General features: G+C 40.9%; 1 protein-coding gene across 3 annotated transcripts in view; it reads right to left on the bottom strand.

The window, feature by feature from the left end:
* The window catches only part of cd2ap (CD2-associated protein), a 193,887-nt gene that overhangs the window by 95,431 nt on the left and 81,931 nt on the right, over positions 1-16,525 (bottom strand). For all 3 annotated transcript variants that reach the window (XM_059981583.1, XM_059981582.1, XM_059981584.1), the window contains one exon: positions 6,931-7,075. In XM_059981583.1, the coding sequence (XP_059837566.1) occupies positions 6,931-7,075 (145 nt within the window). The remainder of the gene's footprint in view (positions 1-6,930; positions 7,076-16,525) is intronic.

Here is a 16,525-nt window from a genome sequence, read left to right as displayed (position 1 = left end):
AACAGAAAAGATTAAATTGACAAAGATTAGAGGTGAAATAGAGATTTATAGATACATAATATTCCTAATGGTACAAAGGAAAGAGCAGTTGTAACATGTGGTAGTCCAGTCCAGTTTTTCCACAGGCTCTGACTTGCATGACCATCATCAGGAGCATCAAGATTAGTAAATAGGCTCCTTAATTTCTACATGAACCCTGCCCACCACCCCTTTACCTGAATCCTATCAACTCCAAAGAAATATAGATTCTTAAAAAAAATCTTCTGTATGTTCTTAGTCTCCAAATTCTTAAAAGAAATTAACAGCCTAAATAAAAGTTTCTTCAATCTAATTATTTTATATACTCACTGCACAATTTTAATATTAACCCAAAGATGCACTGTGCAAATTGCCAGAGACCTTCCGCCTTTTTAGTTAGATGTGCAAAGATTCTACTGAACTACTCAATGTGAAACAGGAAAATCTGCTAACTTACGTCACTTACTCAGGAAAAATCAAAAAAGTTTTAAGACTCAGCAATTGCTACTCCAATTTCTTACTTTACGAAAGTAACTATACCTCAGAGTATTCTGGGACCGTTATAATCCCAGGCCAATGACAAATGAAGAAGAAACGTTCAGGATGGCACCAAGGACCTTAAGTCCATTCATCTGGAGCACAAAGAAGCCACGGGAAACAGCAGGAGTGGAACACTACCTAAACCCACTCATCCAGTCTTACACCTCATCTCAACCGCGGAACAACAGGTTAGAGTCACTTGGGCCTCAACATCTACCTTGGAACAAATAAAAGAAAATCATCCTTGTTCCTAAAGAAATGCCTTAGGAGGAATATCCACTGTTCGCAGAGAACTAAAATTACGGAAAAGTGTATTAATTGGGGCACAGAATTAAATCTAATTGTTCCCATTCCCTGGGTACCTGACCAAACCCCATTCACAATCTGTGGAAGGTCTAAGCCAGCACCAGCCTCACCTGATCAGCACAAAAACAGACTTATTCCAGTTAAGATCATAAAGCCGCATATACTCCAGACCCAAAAGGAATAATGAACTTCCGGGTTAAACCACCTTCAGATTTTTTTGATCACAGCAATTAATTCTCACGTTGGGCTTAACTCTGAAGCACTAGCCAATGTATAGAATAACACAAGAAAATAGTTCCCCTCAACCTTCAATTAATCTATCTTTCACACCTTTGCTGCCACCTTGAATATACCTAATGATCTGGCCTACACAATCATTTAGGGCAGAGAATTTCAGAGATTTACCTGCAGCAGAAGATTTCAATGCACTCCAGTTTTAAATGACCAGTAGTTATGTCCCCTTATCATAGCTCTCCTGCTGGTGAAATTACATCAACGTCAACCTTATCAAGCTTCCTTAGAACATTACGTTTGAATAAACTCACTGTGGCGACCCACTTACTAGCACACTCGAACCGGCTCACAATTAGCCAGCGTGCAGGCACAATGGCTAGGTCCGCAACAAAGGGAGAAAGCCTGAGGGGGTGTCAGTATGTGCCTCTCGAAGCATCCGCGCGGGGGAGGGCGGATTGAGGGAGGCTTTAAAAGCAAGGTTGTGAAGTTCGAATAAACTTAACTTTGACTGCAGTTTACCGGTGTCGTTATTTTAGCGCTGCGTGTAGCACACTGCCACATCACCACTCAAGGAAGTGGTGAGAGGATCATCAGGGTCTCTCTTTTACTGATCAGAGATATTTATTAGGAACAGGGCTCTTAGCACAGTCAAATGACCCCTCCCATCTAACCAACAAACTGACCCTCTACCACGGGAGGGAATAGATTTAAGGTGCAGTGGTGGAGGCGGAAATGATAGGGTCTTTTAAGAGACCCCTGGATGGCTACATGGAGCTTAGAAACACAGAGGGCTATGGGTAAGCCTAAGGTAAGTTCTAAGGTAAGGACATGTTCGGCACAGCTTTGTGGGCTGCAGGGCCTGTATTGTGCTGTAGGTTTTCTATGTCTCTATGTTACCATCAGGCAGGAGATGGCTGACCAGCAGGAGGCAGTGAGTGGGAATAAAGGGGTCCTTTCTGGTTGGCTGCCAGTGGCTAGTGGTGTTTCCTTAGGGGTCAGTATTGGGACTGCAACAACTTAAACAAGTTCTTTGCATCACACTGTCTATAGAGGTGAGACAGTGACAACCTCATGGGCCCTGTACAGATTACAGAGGAGGTGGTGTTGGCAATCTTGAGGCAAACTAGGGTGAATAAATCCCCAGGGTCTGACGAGGTGTTCCCTCGGACTCTGCAGGAGGCAAGTCCAGAAGTTACCAGGGCCCAGGCAGAGAGGCACAGGTGAGATACCAAAGGGTTGTATAGCTAATGTTCCTCTATTTTAGAAGGGCACTAAAAATAAACCAGGAAGTTATAGTAGCAAGTTTATTGGAAGATGCTCTAAGGGACCGGATATACGAGTGTCTGGATGGACATGGACCGATTAAGGATAGTCAGCATAGCTTCCTGTGTGATAGGCTAAGTCTAACCAATAGAGTTTTTGGAGGAAATGACCAGGAATGTGGATGAAGGCAAGGCAGTGGATGTTGTCTACGTGGTCTTTAGTAAGACATTTGACAAGGCCCCACATGGGAGGCTGGTCAAGAAGGTTCTGTCATTCCGCATTCAAGATGATGTAGTAAATTGGATTAGACGGTGGCCTTGTGGGAGAAGCCAGAGTGTGGTATCAGAGCGTTGCCTCTCTGACTGGAAGCCTGTGACTAGTGGAGCGCCACAGGAATCGTGCTGGGTCCATTGTTGTTTGAAATCTGTATCATGGTCTGGATGATAATGTGGTTAACTGCATCAGCAAATTTGCAGATGAAACCAAGATTGGGGGTGCAATGGACAGTGAGGAAGACTATTGTGGCTTGCAGAGGGATCTGCAACAGCTGGGAAAATGGGCTGAAAAATGGCAGATGGAATTTAAACCAGACAAGTGCAATGTGTTGTATTTTAGCAGGACCAACCAGTGTACGTCTAGCATGGTGAACAGTAGGGTACTGAGGAGTACATTAAGTACAAAGGAATCTGGGAATACAGAACCATAATTCATTGAAAGTGGCGTAGCAGGTAGATACAGTCGTAAAGGAAGCTTTTGGCACATTGGCCTTCATAAATCAAAGTACTGAGTAAGGGAGATGGGATGTTAGGTTGAAGTTGGATAAGACATTGGTGAGGCCTAATTTGGAGTATTATGTGTAGTATTGGTCACCTATCTGCAGGAAAGATGTAAACAAACTTGAAAGAGTGCACAGAAAATTTACCAGGATGTTGCTGGCTCTCAACCACTTGAGTTATAAGAAAAGATTGAATAGGTTAGGAGTGTGTTCTTTTAGAAGATTGAGAGGAGATTTTATGGAGGTGTACAAAATTATGAGGGGTAGAGCTGGGGTAAATGCAGCAAGTGTTTTCTACTGATGTTGGGTTGGACTACAACTGGATGTTTACGTTAAGGGAGAAAGGTGAAAAGTTTAAGGGGAACATAAGAGGGAAATTTCATTCAGAAGAGTGTGGAATTAATTGCAAGCGTGTGAGCTTGATTTCAACATTTCAGATGGGTATAGTGCCCATATTTAAAAACAATTCACAGCCCCGCCCTTGTAAGTTTTCATTTTGATAGCTTTACAACCCTGAAATCACCTTGGATTTAATTTGATTTTTTTTTGGACACTGATCAACAGAAAGGCTCTTTCATGACAGATTCAAATCAAATTTCTATGAACTGGTCTAAATTTATTTCAGTTATTAAACACAAAATAATCGATTGAATAATTGCTCAGTCTCTCAAGTCAGTATTTAGGAGATGCACTTTTGGCTGCACTTATAGCCTTGGGTCTGCATGGTTAGCACTTAGCCACTCCAGGACATTAACTTTGGTGTTTTTAAGCCATTAGAATATAACATAAGGAGTAGGAGTAGGCCATCTGGCCTGTTGAGCCTGCTCCGCCATTCAATAACATTGTGACTGTCCATGGACTCATCTCCACCTACCTGCCTTTTCCCCATAACCCTTAATTCCCCTACTATGCAAAAATCTATCCAACATTGTCTTAAATATATTTATTGAGGTAACCTCCACTGTTTCATTGGGAAGAGAATTCCAGATTTGCCACTCTGAGAAAAGCTGTTCCTCCTCATCTGTCCTAAATTGAGTGCCCGATACCTTGAGGCCATGTCCCCTAGTTCTAGCCTAATCTACAACTTTCCTCCCTCGATCTTATCTATTCCTTTCATAATTTTATGTTTTCTTTAAGATCTCCACTCATTTTTCTGAATTATATCGAGTACGGTCCCAGGCGACTCAACCTCTCTTCATAGTCAAATACCACCCCCGTCTCTGGAATCAACCTGGTGAACCTCCTCTGCACCACCTCCAAAGCCAGTATATCCTTCCTCAAGTAAGGAGACCATGCATTCATTCTCCATGCATTCATTCATGTGTAGCTTTGGCTTCGTGCTTGGGGTCATCGTCTTGCTGGAAAACAAATCTTCTCCCAAGTTGCAGTTCTTTTGCAGACTGCATCAGCTTTTCCTCCAGGATTTCCCTGTATTTTGCTGCATTCGTTCTACCTTTGACCTTCACAAGCATTCCAGGGCCACTGCAGTGAAGCATCCCCACCGCATGATGCAGCCGCCACCATGCTTCACGGTAGAGTTGGTGTGTTTTTGATGATGAATGGTGTTTGGCTTATGTCAAATATAGTGTTTAGTCTTGTTGGCCAAAAAGCTCAACTTTGGTTTCATCAGACCATAGAAGCTTCTTCCAGCCGACTTCAGAGTCTCCAATGTGCCCTCTGGCAAACTCTACCTGAGGTATCATTTGAGTTTTTTTTTCCCCCAACAGTGGCTTTCTCTTTGCCACTCTCCTGTAAAGCCGTGACCGGTGAAGCACCCAGGCAAAAGTTTTTGTATACGTAGCCTCTCCCATCTCAGCCACTGAAGCTTGTAACTCCTCCAGAATTGTCATGGGCCTCTTGGTGGCCTCCCTCACTCGTTCCTTTCTAGCACGGTTACTCAGTTTTTGAGGATGGCTTGCTCTAGGCAGATTTACAGCTGTGCCATATTTTTTCCATTTATCGATGACTGGCTTAACTGTACTCCAAGGGATATTCAATGACTTGAAGATGTTCTTGTATCCATTTCCTGACTTGTGCTTTACAATAACCTTTTAATGCAGTTGCTTGGAGTGTTCTTTTGTCTTCATGGTGTAGTTTTTTGCCAGTCTTCTGACGCACCAGCAGTTGGTCCATCCAGATACAGGTATATATTTACTACAATCAATTGAAACACCATAACTGCACACAAGTGATGTCAATTTAACTAATTATGTGACTGAGAAACCAATTGGCTGCACCAGTGATGACTTAGTGTATCATATTAAAGGTGAATACTAATGCAATCAATTATTTTGTGCTTTATATTTGTGATTAATTTAGATCACTTTGTAGAGATCTGTTTTCACTTTGACATTAGCAGCTGTTTTGTCTCCAGACTCCAGTCCCTAGCCAGGACTTGTAGATTTCAGATGGTGAAGTGAGTAAATCTTGTGCCAAGATGAGATAGAGGTGCAACACCTTATATTGCATCTACGAGGCCTCCAACCTATTGGCAGGAATATCGATTTCATCTTCTGGTTTAAAAACAATCCTTCCCCCTCCTCTCCTCTTCTATTCTCTACCCCTGGCCTCTTTCCTCTTCTCACCTGCCTATCACTTCCCCCCGAGTCCCCTCTGGCTTCACTTATTTCCTAGCTATTTTTCCTCACCCCCCACCTTTTTATTCTGTCTTCTTCCCCCTTCCTTTCCAGTCCTGAAGAAGGGCCTCTGCCTGAAACATTAACTCTGTTCACTTCCAGAGATGCTGAGTTCCTCCAGCATTTTGTGTGTGTTGCTTTAAAGTAAATCTAAAGGTTAGCTTTCTAACTTTTGATGGTTTAATATGCATCTATTTAGTTAACATCCTGGAAATAGTTCTGCACCTTTAATAGTTTTATCAACATTCTAGTTTCAGCCTGTTATCAGATAGCAGTATAAATTGCTTGCCTTTGGTATTAGTAGTACCATGGAATTGTATGCTGATGTCTACTTGATTTCCATTCCAAACCGGTGGGATTTTGTTAACTGAATGCATTGCAAGCCATCATGTGCTTGGACCAGACCACGAGCAGACCCTAAAGCTGAAATAAATTGGCATTTGGGAAGTCAGTGCCCCTTGTTTTTGTCAAAAGCATCTCCATGGCTCTGTAATATAGAAATTCCCAAAAATCTGAGAGGCAATTCCTTCTCAACTCTTGTGGGGGAGGGTTGGGTGGAGAGTATTAAAATATTTTACTCATTTAGAAACAATTAATACCATTGAAATTAAGTCAATAAAAATATTGTACGTAGTTTGTTCCTTGCAGCTGTAACTTACCCTTGAAATGAATGGATGCCAATCACTGGGGAATTTCTCAAGAGTAATTGCTGAGAAATCCCAACACTTTTATACTTCATTATAAATAGTCAAGAGTCATATAAAAGAGATGGGAACAGTAGAAGGTTGTCCTGTTCCGATTCTACCAATCAAGACGATCACAGAACATAAGATGTAGAATATAGTGAAACAGTATTCTGTTAGCGCACAGAACACTGTACGGCACAGTATAAATTACAATTTCGTGTGTGAGTATATACATATTAAATACTCACAGTATAGGTCATTTGCCCACGGTGTTTGCTGACCTTTTAACCCTATGCCAACGTCAATCTAACCCTCTCTTCTCACATAGTCCTTCATTTTTATATCCAGAATCGGGTTTAATATTACTGGCAAGTATCGTGAGATTTGTTGTTTTGCAGCAGCAGTACATTGGAATGCACATTAAAAAAATTAAGTATAAAAGCACAACCAGTTTGATAAATTCTACACATACTTCTTCTGAGAGACCTGGGTTGAGATGGAAAGCAGACTGGAAGCCCGATTGTACTCATACGCTGCACCAGATTTGCAACGCTTCCTGGTTTTTCTCGTTTGCTCACTTGGTTTTCTTCTTTAGCATCCGTATCTCTTTTTACTTCCTGGAATAAAAATGGCAGAGATGAACGTGGTGTAACAACGTAATGCAAGCAAACTCTTTCAAACACAAGAAAGTTAACAATACCATTGAACTACAATGAATTTATTTAAATTATCCTTAGCTTTCTACAAGATTCTTCAGGAAAATATATAGGGTTCAGAATGTTGATGTGCAAAAAAGTTAATAACCCACAGCGAAAGAATTTTCACCTGCAGACGCAAAGAATCAGAAGATCATTTCCCAGTCGCTAGTAATAAGAAACAAATGCAAATTAAAAATATGTTATACTGGGTACTTTCCTTTTCAAGGATATGCATAGAACTTCAGTTTATTAAATAAAATTGAGTATTATACGTAATGACTAGCTACAGAATGTCTACCATTGACAAAGAGTTCAGTGAATCAGGCAAAGCTTCGAGTAACAGTGGAGTCAGCGATTAGAGGAACAAGCGGGAAAATGGAACAATGGCCAAAATCAGATCAACAGTGATATTACTGACTGGTGGAACAGACTGAAAGTGACTGGTGCCGTGCTATTTCTTATGTTTTTATATATTCGTTGTGGAAATCCTCTGACTCATTTTTATGTTCACAAGAATCCATTAATCCCATTCTTCCCTGTTGGATTTGCACCTCCACTATTCCCAAGTTCAGCAAATACAAAAAATATCTTTCTGCATAAGACATACTCCCTTATTAACTCTGTTCAGCATAAAGATACCACTGTTCAAGTCTGTTCATTAACTCGCCTTTATCTGTTACATAGAAACATAGAAAATAGGTGCAGGAGTAGGCCCTTCGGCCCTTCGAGCCTGCACTGCCATTCAGTATGATCATGGCTGATCATCCAACTCAGAACACTGTACCTGCTTTCTCTCCATACCCCCAATCCCTTCAGCCACAAGGGCCTTATCTAACTTCCACTTAAATATGGCCAATGAACCGGCCTCAACTGTTTCCTGTGGCAGAGAATTTCACAGATTCAACACTCTGTGTGTGAAGAAGTTTTTCCTCATCTTGGTCCTAAAAGGCTTCCCCTTTATCATTAAACTGTGACCCCTCATTCTGGACTTCCCCAACATCGGAAACAATCTTCCTGCATCTAGCCTGTCCAATCCCTTTAGAGTTTTATATGTTTCAATAAGATCCCCCCTCAATCTTCTAAATTCCAGCGAGTATAAGCCTAGTCGATCCAGTCTTTCTTTAAAAAAAGTCCTGCCATCCCAGGAATCAATCTGGTGAACCTTCTCTGTACTCCCTCTATGGCAAGAATGTCTTTCCTCAGATTAGAGGACCAAACTGCACACAATACTCTAGGTGCGGTGTCACCAAGGCCTTGTACAACAGCAGTAGAACCTCCCTGCTTCTGTACTCGAAACTTTTTGCTATGAATGCCAACATACCATTTGCCTTTTTCACCGCCTGCTGTACCTGCATGCCCACCTTCAATGACTGGTGTGCAATGACACCCAGGTCTCGTTGCATCTCTCCTTTTCCTAATCGGTTACCGTTCAGATAATAATCTGTTTTCCTGTTCCTGCAACCAAAGTGGATAACCTCACATTTATCCACATTAAATTGCATCTGCCATGAATTCGCCCACTCACCTAACCTAACCAACTCACCCTGCATCCTCTTAGCATCTTCCTCACATCTAACACCGTCACCCAGCTTCGTGTTATCCGTAAACTTGGAGATGTTGCATTTAATTCCCTCCTCTAAATCATTAATATATATTGTAAACAACTGAGGTCCCAGAACTGAGCCTTGCGGTACCCCCCTAGTCACTGCCTGCCATTCTGAAAAGGTCCCGTTTACTCCCACTCTTTGCTTCCTGTCTGCCAACCAATTCTCTATCCACATCAATACCATACCCCCAATACTGTGTGCTTTAAGTCTGCATACTAATCTCCTGTGTGGGACCTTGTCAAAAGCCTTTTGAAAATCCAAATATACCACATCTACTGGCTCTCCCCTATCCACTCTACTAGTTACATCTTTTAGCCCAACAGCCACAAAGCACTTAACATACTTCCAATTCTTCTGCATCTCCCCAGTGTCTTCAGCATATTACTTGTCCTCAGCAATTCAACCCTAAAGGCTGTAAATCCTTTCCTCAACTTTTCATGCTCACTGCCCTTTTTGTCACTAATAATTTGTTGTACAACCTCTTCATGCTAATGCTTGTTCTACATATATCATCATCTTTGGTTTAATGTCAATTTAGCTATTTGGAATGACATCCATGAGACCACACAGCCATTTACTCAAAACAGAACATGCCCAAAATTATGTTCTACTCCAGTTGCCTCGTCCACCAAAAATAACACCCAGCATTCTTCCCACTCAAAATATTATCATGCCTCTCCTTTCTCACTCCCCCCCAATCATTTCCCAAACTAGCAAACTTTCACAGTCAAGAATTTTCTCCAAATTCTGATTTTTTTCTGGCGAACATTTTGCAGTGCAATGTGCTCTACACACAAACTACACATTTTGTCTCCTTAATCATTTTCAAAACCTCCATTAGGCAACCCTTCATTCCTTTCTTTACAAGGCAGCATGCCCTCATAATTCTGATGATAGTCTCACAAATCTATAATGTAACCCTATTTTGTGCATCTCGATTATAGTCATATGGTAACCAACATTATTCTTCTATGGCCATCTTCAGACGATAACCAATAGACTCAGCATGTTCTAACCATGAATAAAAAAAAATCTCAAGTGGTACTACTTTAGAAATAAACTCAGTACTTAGAATCATGGAAATCTACAGCACATTACAGGCCCTTCAGCCCACAATGTTATGCCAACCATGTAACCTACTCTAGAACCCGCTTTGTATTTCCTTTCCGCATAGCCCTATTTTTCTAAGCTCCAAGTAACTCGCTAAGAGGCTCTGAAAAGACCATATTGAATCCACCTCTACCACCTTCACTGGCGGTGCATTCCACACATTCACCACTCTCTGCGTGAAAAATTTGCCTCTGACATCCCCCTTGTACCTATTTCCAAGCACTTTAAAACTATGCCCCTGGTGTTAGCCATTTCAGCCCCGGGAAAAGGCCTCTGACTATCCACACAATCAATGCCTCTCATCATCTTATACACCTCTATCAGGTCACCTCTCATTTTCAGTTGCTCCAAGGAGAAAAAGCTAACTTCACTCAACCTACTCTCATACTGCATGCTCTCCAATCCAAGCAACATCATTACAAATCTCCCCTGCACTTTCTCTATAGTATCCACATCCTTCCTGTAATGAGATGACCAGAACTTAACACAGTACTCCAAGTGGGGTCTAACTAAGGTCTTACATACTTGGCTTGATTTCATGGATTGACTCATCAGTGTTGTTTTCAGTGATCAGCATCTCCAGATTCTTTGGTACTCTGTCTATTTAGATACAAGAACAGCCTTCCAACCCACCAAACTTGAATGGACCATCAAATACCCATTTACATGAATCCCTTGAAGACACAGGGAACTTTAGATCAGAGTTTCCCCAACCTTTATGCCATGGACCCCTATCATTACCGAGGGGATGGTGAACCCAGATTGGGAACACCTGCTCCAGATGTTTCGTATTTGGAGTAGTAAATCATCTGCTGGAAGAACTCAGTCAAACAGCAGCTGAGGAAGGCAAGGATTTTCCAATGGTTCGGGTTAAAACTAAAAATGTCCTTATGCAGGGTCTCTACCCAAAACCCTTTAAAGTTTATGTATTTCTTTCAATATGGTTACACCTTTCAATTATGAATTATTTGAAAATCATCCCCAGTCCAATTCTCACACACTAATTTGGTTCCATTACAAAATTAGAAACTTCTGTTCTTGATTCTAAAATTAGACCATTTTGGCAACATTTCAAGACATTTTGGCAGCCGTGGATTCTGTCTGCTCTTGGTCATCTCCAAGGAAACCAGTATAATCGGGTTATCCCATTTTATCTTTTGAAATCAATATTTTGAATCTTATTGCAGGAAGAAAAATTTGCAGTAACGTGAAGCTGAGGTTTCCGTAGTTCATTTGATATACTCTGCCTGTCTTGTTAAGAATGTATGGAACATTAGCTATTCACTGGTCATCCAATACCAGACTTTCCCTAACATGTATATTTATGCCCTTTATTCCATTTCTTTGAATCTTTTAAAATCTTTAGCTGTTACATCAGACCACAAGTTAGCATTGTACATCTGATACTTTACCTTTAGTCAAAATACACCATACAATTTGCAATTTGCTCTCTAAAACCACCCTTCTTCCAGATAAACAATGAATTAGTATTTCTACTATTTCAAAGATTTTATCCCTGAGTAGTTTGACCTTTCGTCCCAGCTTTTCTTCATCATGTGCCTGTAGAATTTCTGACTACTTTATTTAATATTCCTTACGATTTAACTTCAAAGTGTTTTTTTGTCTTTTTAGAAACACCTAATTCAACACCTCGACTTTTGACAGGTTGGAAGCATAGCAGTCATAAAAGAAGTTCTCTGGAGATGAACAGTATTGATTGGCAATGCAGTGGTGTAGCAGTCAGCCAAATTCCAAGGTCTATTTCAGACCTTGGGTGCTGTCTATACAGAGTTTGCTTCTCTCCACGTGATGGCCTGGGCTTTCACTCAAATTCCCAAAACTGCAAAAAGGTTTTGTAAATGGGAAAGTAATGACAATCAGAAAGGGAAGTTGCTGGAGACCACAACAGAGAAACAGTATCAAGACTACAGGGAATAAATCCAGAGGGTATCAGAACTCATTTGACTGGTCTTCTCAGAATAAAAATCTCTCTTGAATCAAAGCCAGACCCTGAGCTTGGGGTTATCTAGTATAAGTATGCCAAAAATTTAAAAAAAACTAGTTTTGCCAACATCCTTGTGAAATATTTTGACAAATCCCTTGGAAAGTATGCTACTTACCAGAAGAATTTTCCTCTGCTATAAGTTGACATTTATCAGGCACTCAAGATATTGAATGCTGCTATCACCAGACAAGAAACAGTCCATTCCGACATTAAGGAAGATGTTTCTTGCTTGGCATTAATCAGAGTCAGGGACTACAATCAGTCTTGTTTGAAGAAATCTTTGCCAAGTTATCATCAGCGTATTACCTACAGCACTAGGGGTCCCAACACTCAACCGCTGCTATAACAATTTATTCCACACTGAGACTGCATTTTAGATAATCTAATCACTTGGCTATCCTCTTCCTATCTGCATACAGGCGGAGGCTGAAGAGCAAGGCTCCAGAGATAAAGACAATAAAAGTGGTTACTGGAGGCAGAAGAGCAGCTTCGGGATTAATTCAAGTCAGTGGACTAGGCCGTGTTGAAGGACACAGAATCTGAGTGAATACAGCATGACTGTCACAGACTTCATGAAAACAGTCACAGATAGTGTGTCCCCACAAAATAATTCAGAGTCTTCTGAATCCTCAACCAGAAGTCCTGGATGAACCATGAGAGCCAAAATCTGCTCAGGGCCAGATCAGTGGCACTCAGGTCTGGCAATCAAGATACAAGAGTCCAGGTACAATCTCCGGAAAGCCATCTCACGTGCGGAGTGGCAATTCCAAACCAAACTTGACCCAATGAAGGATGCTAAACAGCTGTGGCAGGCTTTGAAGGCTATTGCCTCTATTAAAAAGTGAAACCAAGCAACATGGGTGAAATGATGCCTTTATTTCCAGCTGATCGCAATGCCTTCTGCACTTGCTTTGACCATCAAACCATGGAAGAACCTCCAGGAATTACACAGCCCCCAATGACCCGGTGATTGCGGTCTCTAAGGACAACCTGAGAACATCCTTTGGGAGAGTTAACCCATGACATGCATTCAGCCTAGATGGAATATCTGGCTGAGTACTAAAGAGCTGTGCTGGCAACTGGCTGGAGTGTTCACTGGTATCTTTAACCTCTCCTTTTGGCAGTCTAAGGTACCCACCTGCTTCAAGCAGGCTCCTATTATACAAGTGCCTAAGAAGAAGATGGCAACCAGCCTCTGACTATCCTCCAGTAGTACTTACTGTACAACACTGTGATGCAGTGTTTTGAGAGGTTGGTGATGAAACATATCAACTCCTGCCTGAGAAGCGACTTGAATTCACTACAATTTCCCTATCAAGAGCAACAGGACCACATCAGATGCCATCTCACTGGCTCTTCATTCAACCCTGGAACAACTGGATGACAAATATTCATGCATCAGGATGCTCTTTATCCACTACAGCTCAGCATTCAATACATCAACCCCTCAAAACCAATCAATCAGTTTCAAGACCTTGGCCTCAATACCTCATTGTGCAATTGATCCTTGATTTCCTCACTTGTAGACCCTAGTCAGTTTGAATTGGCAACATCTTCTCCACAACCTCCAACAGCATGGGTGTGCCAGAAGGCTTAGCTCCCTGCTCTACTCACTTTATACTTATGTCTGTGAGGATGAACACAGCTGTGGTGCCATAATTAAGTTTGCTGATGACATCGCTGTCGTAGACCGAATCAAAGGCGGTGACGAATCAGCATACAAGGAGAGAGATGGAACATCTGGCTGTGGTGCCATAACAACGACCTCTCACTCAATGTCAGCAAGACTAAGCAGCTGATTATTGATTTCAGGACATGAAAACTGGAGTGCCATAATACAGTCTTCATTGGAGGATCACAGGTGGAGAAGGTCAGCAACTTCAAACTCTTTGGTGTTATCATTTCAGAAGATCTGTCCTGGGTCCAGCACATAGGTACCAATACAAAGGTCAACACACCATGTGCCTTCTTAACCACACAGTCAAGCTACACAGCAACTTTGAGTGTCCAATGGACTCAGACCCCAAGATTCCTCACTGACTCCACCCAAGACTCCACACTGCCAAGAGTCATACCATTAATACTATATTCTGCCATCAGATTTGACCTACCAAAATGAACCACCTCACACTTATCCGGGTTGAACTCCATCCATTTTCACGTACCATATTCCTCAAATTTATACGATTGAGCTAATAGCAATGGTGGCTTTAGAGATTCAACAATGAACACCAAATGATAGGCATGACCACATCATCCTCATGGAGTAGAATCACTACACTGAACGCAACAATCCCACTTCTGCCTTTGATTTTCTCAGTTAATCACTTAAATTAAAAAATAATAAATATCAAACGACATAAAACCTACGAATATTATAGTGCCAATTTTATGATTACCAACAAAATCTTGTTTTATTGCACAAAAAAGTCCCAGCAGCAAAATTTGTCAAATATATGCTAGTTTTAAAACAAGTATTTTCCAAAGTATTTAGAAAAAGATTGTTGATGTATTTCAAAAATGAAGAAAGAAAATAAAACATTTACCCTTGTAAAGAGGCAAGATGTATGGCATGTTCACGTTCATAGGTGTTGAGATCTATCATTAAAATTTCATTCCGGTCAACAAAGAAAATTACACAAGCTTGCTGTCTTCACTCGATTCTCACTGCTTGGAAAAGTTCTCAATACATTAAAAAGAAAATCATTAGCTGCTGTGATTCATTCAACTTCTAGAATCAGTATGAGATGTTACACAAAGTGCCTCTCACTTTACAGTAATACATGTGCTGGATTTGCCATTAGTTAGACACCAACATAAAGATGATCTTAATTCATCCCTTTATAATCAAATTGGATTTCTTTATTTAAACGAAAGTGGGAGCTGAATTACAAACAACTTGGAAAAGGATTAGCATTTTTTTCCCCTTATGCTGTCAGTCACAAACTCAGTGGTTTTCTGAGAGGCCAAAAACTGTATGGTTCAAAATTGAAGACTGTTCACAAAATTTCCGCTGGCTGATAGCGTTTCAAGAACAAAAATTCTTTGGACTCAACAACCTTGAAGGATATGGAGGAGCGTTTTATACTTTTACTGTACATTTGCAACAGAATATCATCTCCATTTGAATCCATTAAATATTCACTGGGCTCATACCTGGGGAAAAAGTTTAAAACTATACCAACTGAAATATGAAGTCTTTAACTTACTTTGAACTGCACCACGGTAACCAGCCCTTCCAGTCCAACAAACCCACACCACCCAGTTACACCCTTGTGACCAACCTACCGACCCGCATGTCTTTGGAATGTGGGAGGAAACCAGAACACCCAAAGAAATCCTACGTGGTCACAGGAAGAACATACAAACTCTATACAGACAGTGACAGAAATGAACCCAGATCTCTGGCGCTGTAATTGTGTTATGCTAACCACTATGCTACCAAGCAGAGCACAATGGACATGGTCTGAAATCTTTGCTCCACTAAGCCACCCACCGTTCATACAAACTACAAATGCCAAGTACAGTTAACTGGGGACAGCCACCTATTTGGGACAACACTTTTTTTTAAAAAAAAACAAAACGAATCAACAAAATAACCAGGATTCTCTTTATTTGGTGCTCTACGCCACTTCAATGGGTCAGGTGCCCGTTGCCGAACAATTCTGAATGAGCATTCACCATTTGCACTTGCAAGGCTTTTAGACACAATGCTTTGCTGCAATCAAACAGATTCTTAAACAGCATCTGTTTGCATTTTTGTCTTCAAAAAGCAGGTAACTTTGTCACTGGCAAGGGATAAAAAGCAGTAACAATTCAGAACTGTTTTCCTCACTGCAGTGTCAAACATTCGGACTTGGAGATGCAAGAGACAGATGGAAGAGAAAATGAAACGATCTCACTACTTCCAACAAGTTAGAAACCATGAAGAATTTGAAGGTATCAAATTCTTTGTTGTTTCTACTTTGAAGGCAACATCTTGAATGTTGCAATGAAAAGGAGCATTTGGAGGATTCATTGTGAAGGCAGTCCATAACCTGCACTAGGTGTCTGTGCTGATTTTGTACATATATAGTTAAAAGAACGTGATGCTGATGAATTCCTCCATCGATAGGTATTAACGCAGTTTTACAGTACAGCAGCGGTATTGATTATGTTCTAATTGTTCTGTACTTCATTTAAATACATAATATGATACTCAGTTTGTCATGTATATACATTTTTTTTTAAACCATTTCCATGATACTCCAGATAACTGGGGCAGCCACTTAAATAGGCCAAATGTACCGGTTCCAGTATGTCCCAATTAAGCAGAATCCACTGTATTTGCTTTGTTCAATGCTAATGAATGGCATATAACAAGGTATTTAAGTGAGGCAATGAAGATTCACTTTTAATGCAAAAAGTGATTTGCTCAAACCTTTGGAAATTACAGTTTAGACTTCAACTGCTTTGCACAAGAATGAGATTCGGACGTTCTGCAGATTAATACACTGAATGGTGCCTACGTGTCAGTATCTGCAGCACGCGAATTCCGAAGAGAGTAGCCTGCATAATAACCAGTATTGGCCATTATGATGCTTTTGGGAATACAGGCACCCCCCACTATTCAAACGTTCGCTTTAAGACATCATGCTGTTACTAAAG

This window comes from Hypanus sabinus, chromosome 10 (assembly GCF_030144855.1).
Source record: "Hypanus sabinus isolate sHypSab1 chromosome 10, sHypSab1.hap1, whole genome shotgun sequence".
NCBI classification, from domain to species: domain Eukaryota; kingdom Metazoa; phylum Chordata; class Chondrichthyes; order Myliobatiformes; family Dasyatidae; genus Hypanus; species Hypanus sabinus.
Note: the sequence above shows the minus strand (reverse complement) of the source record. Positions and strands in the feature narration are given on the sequence as shown.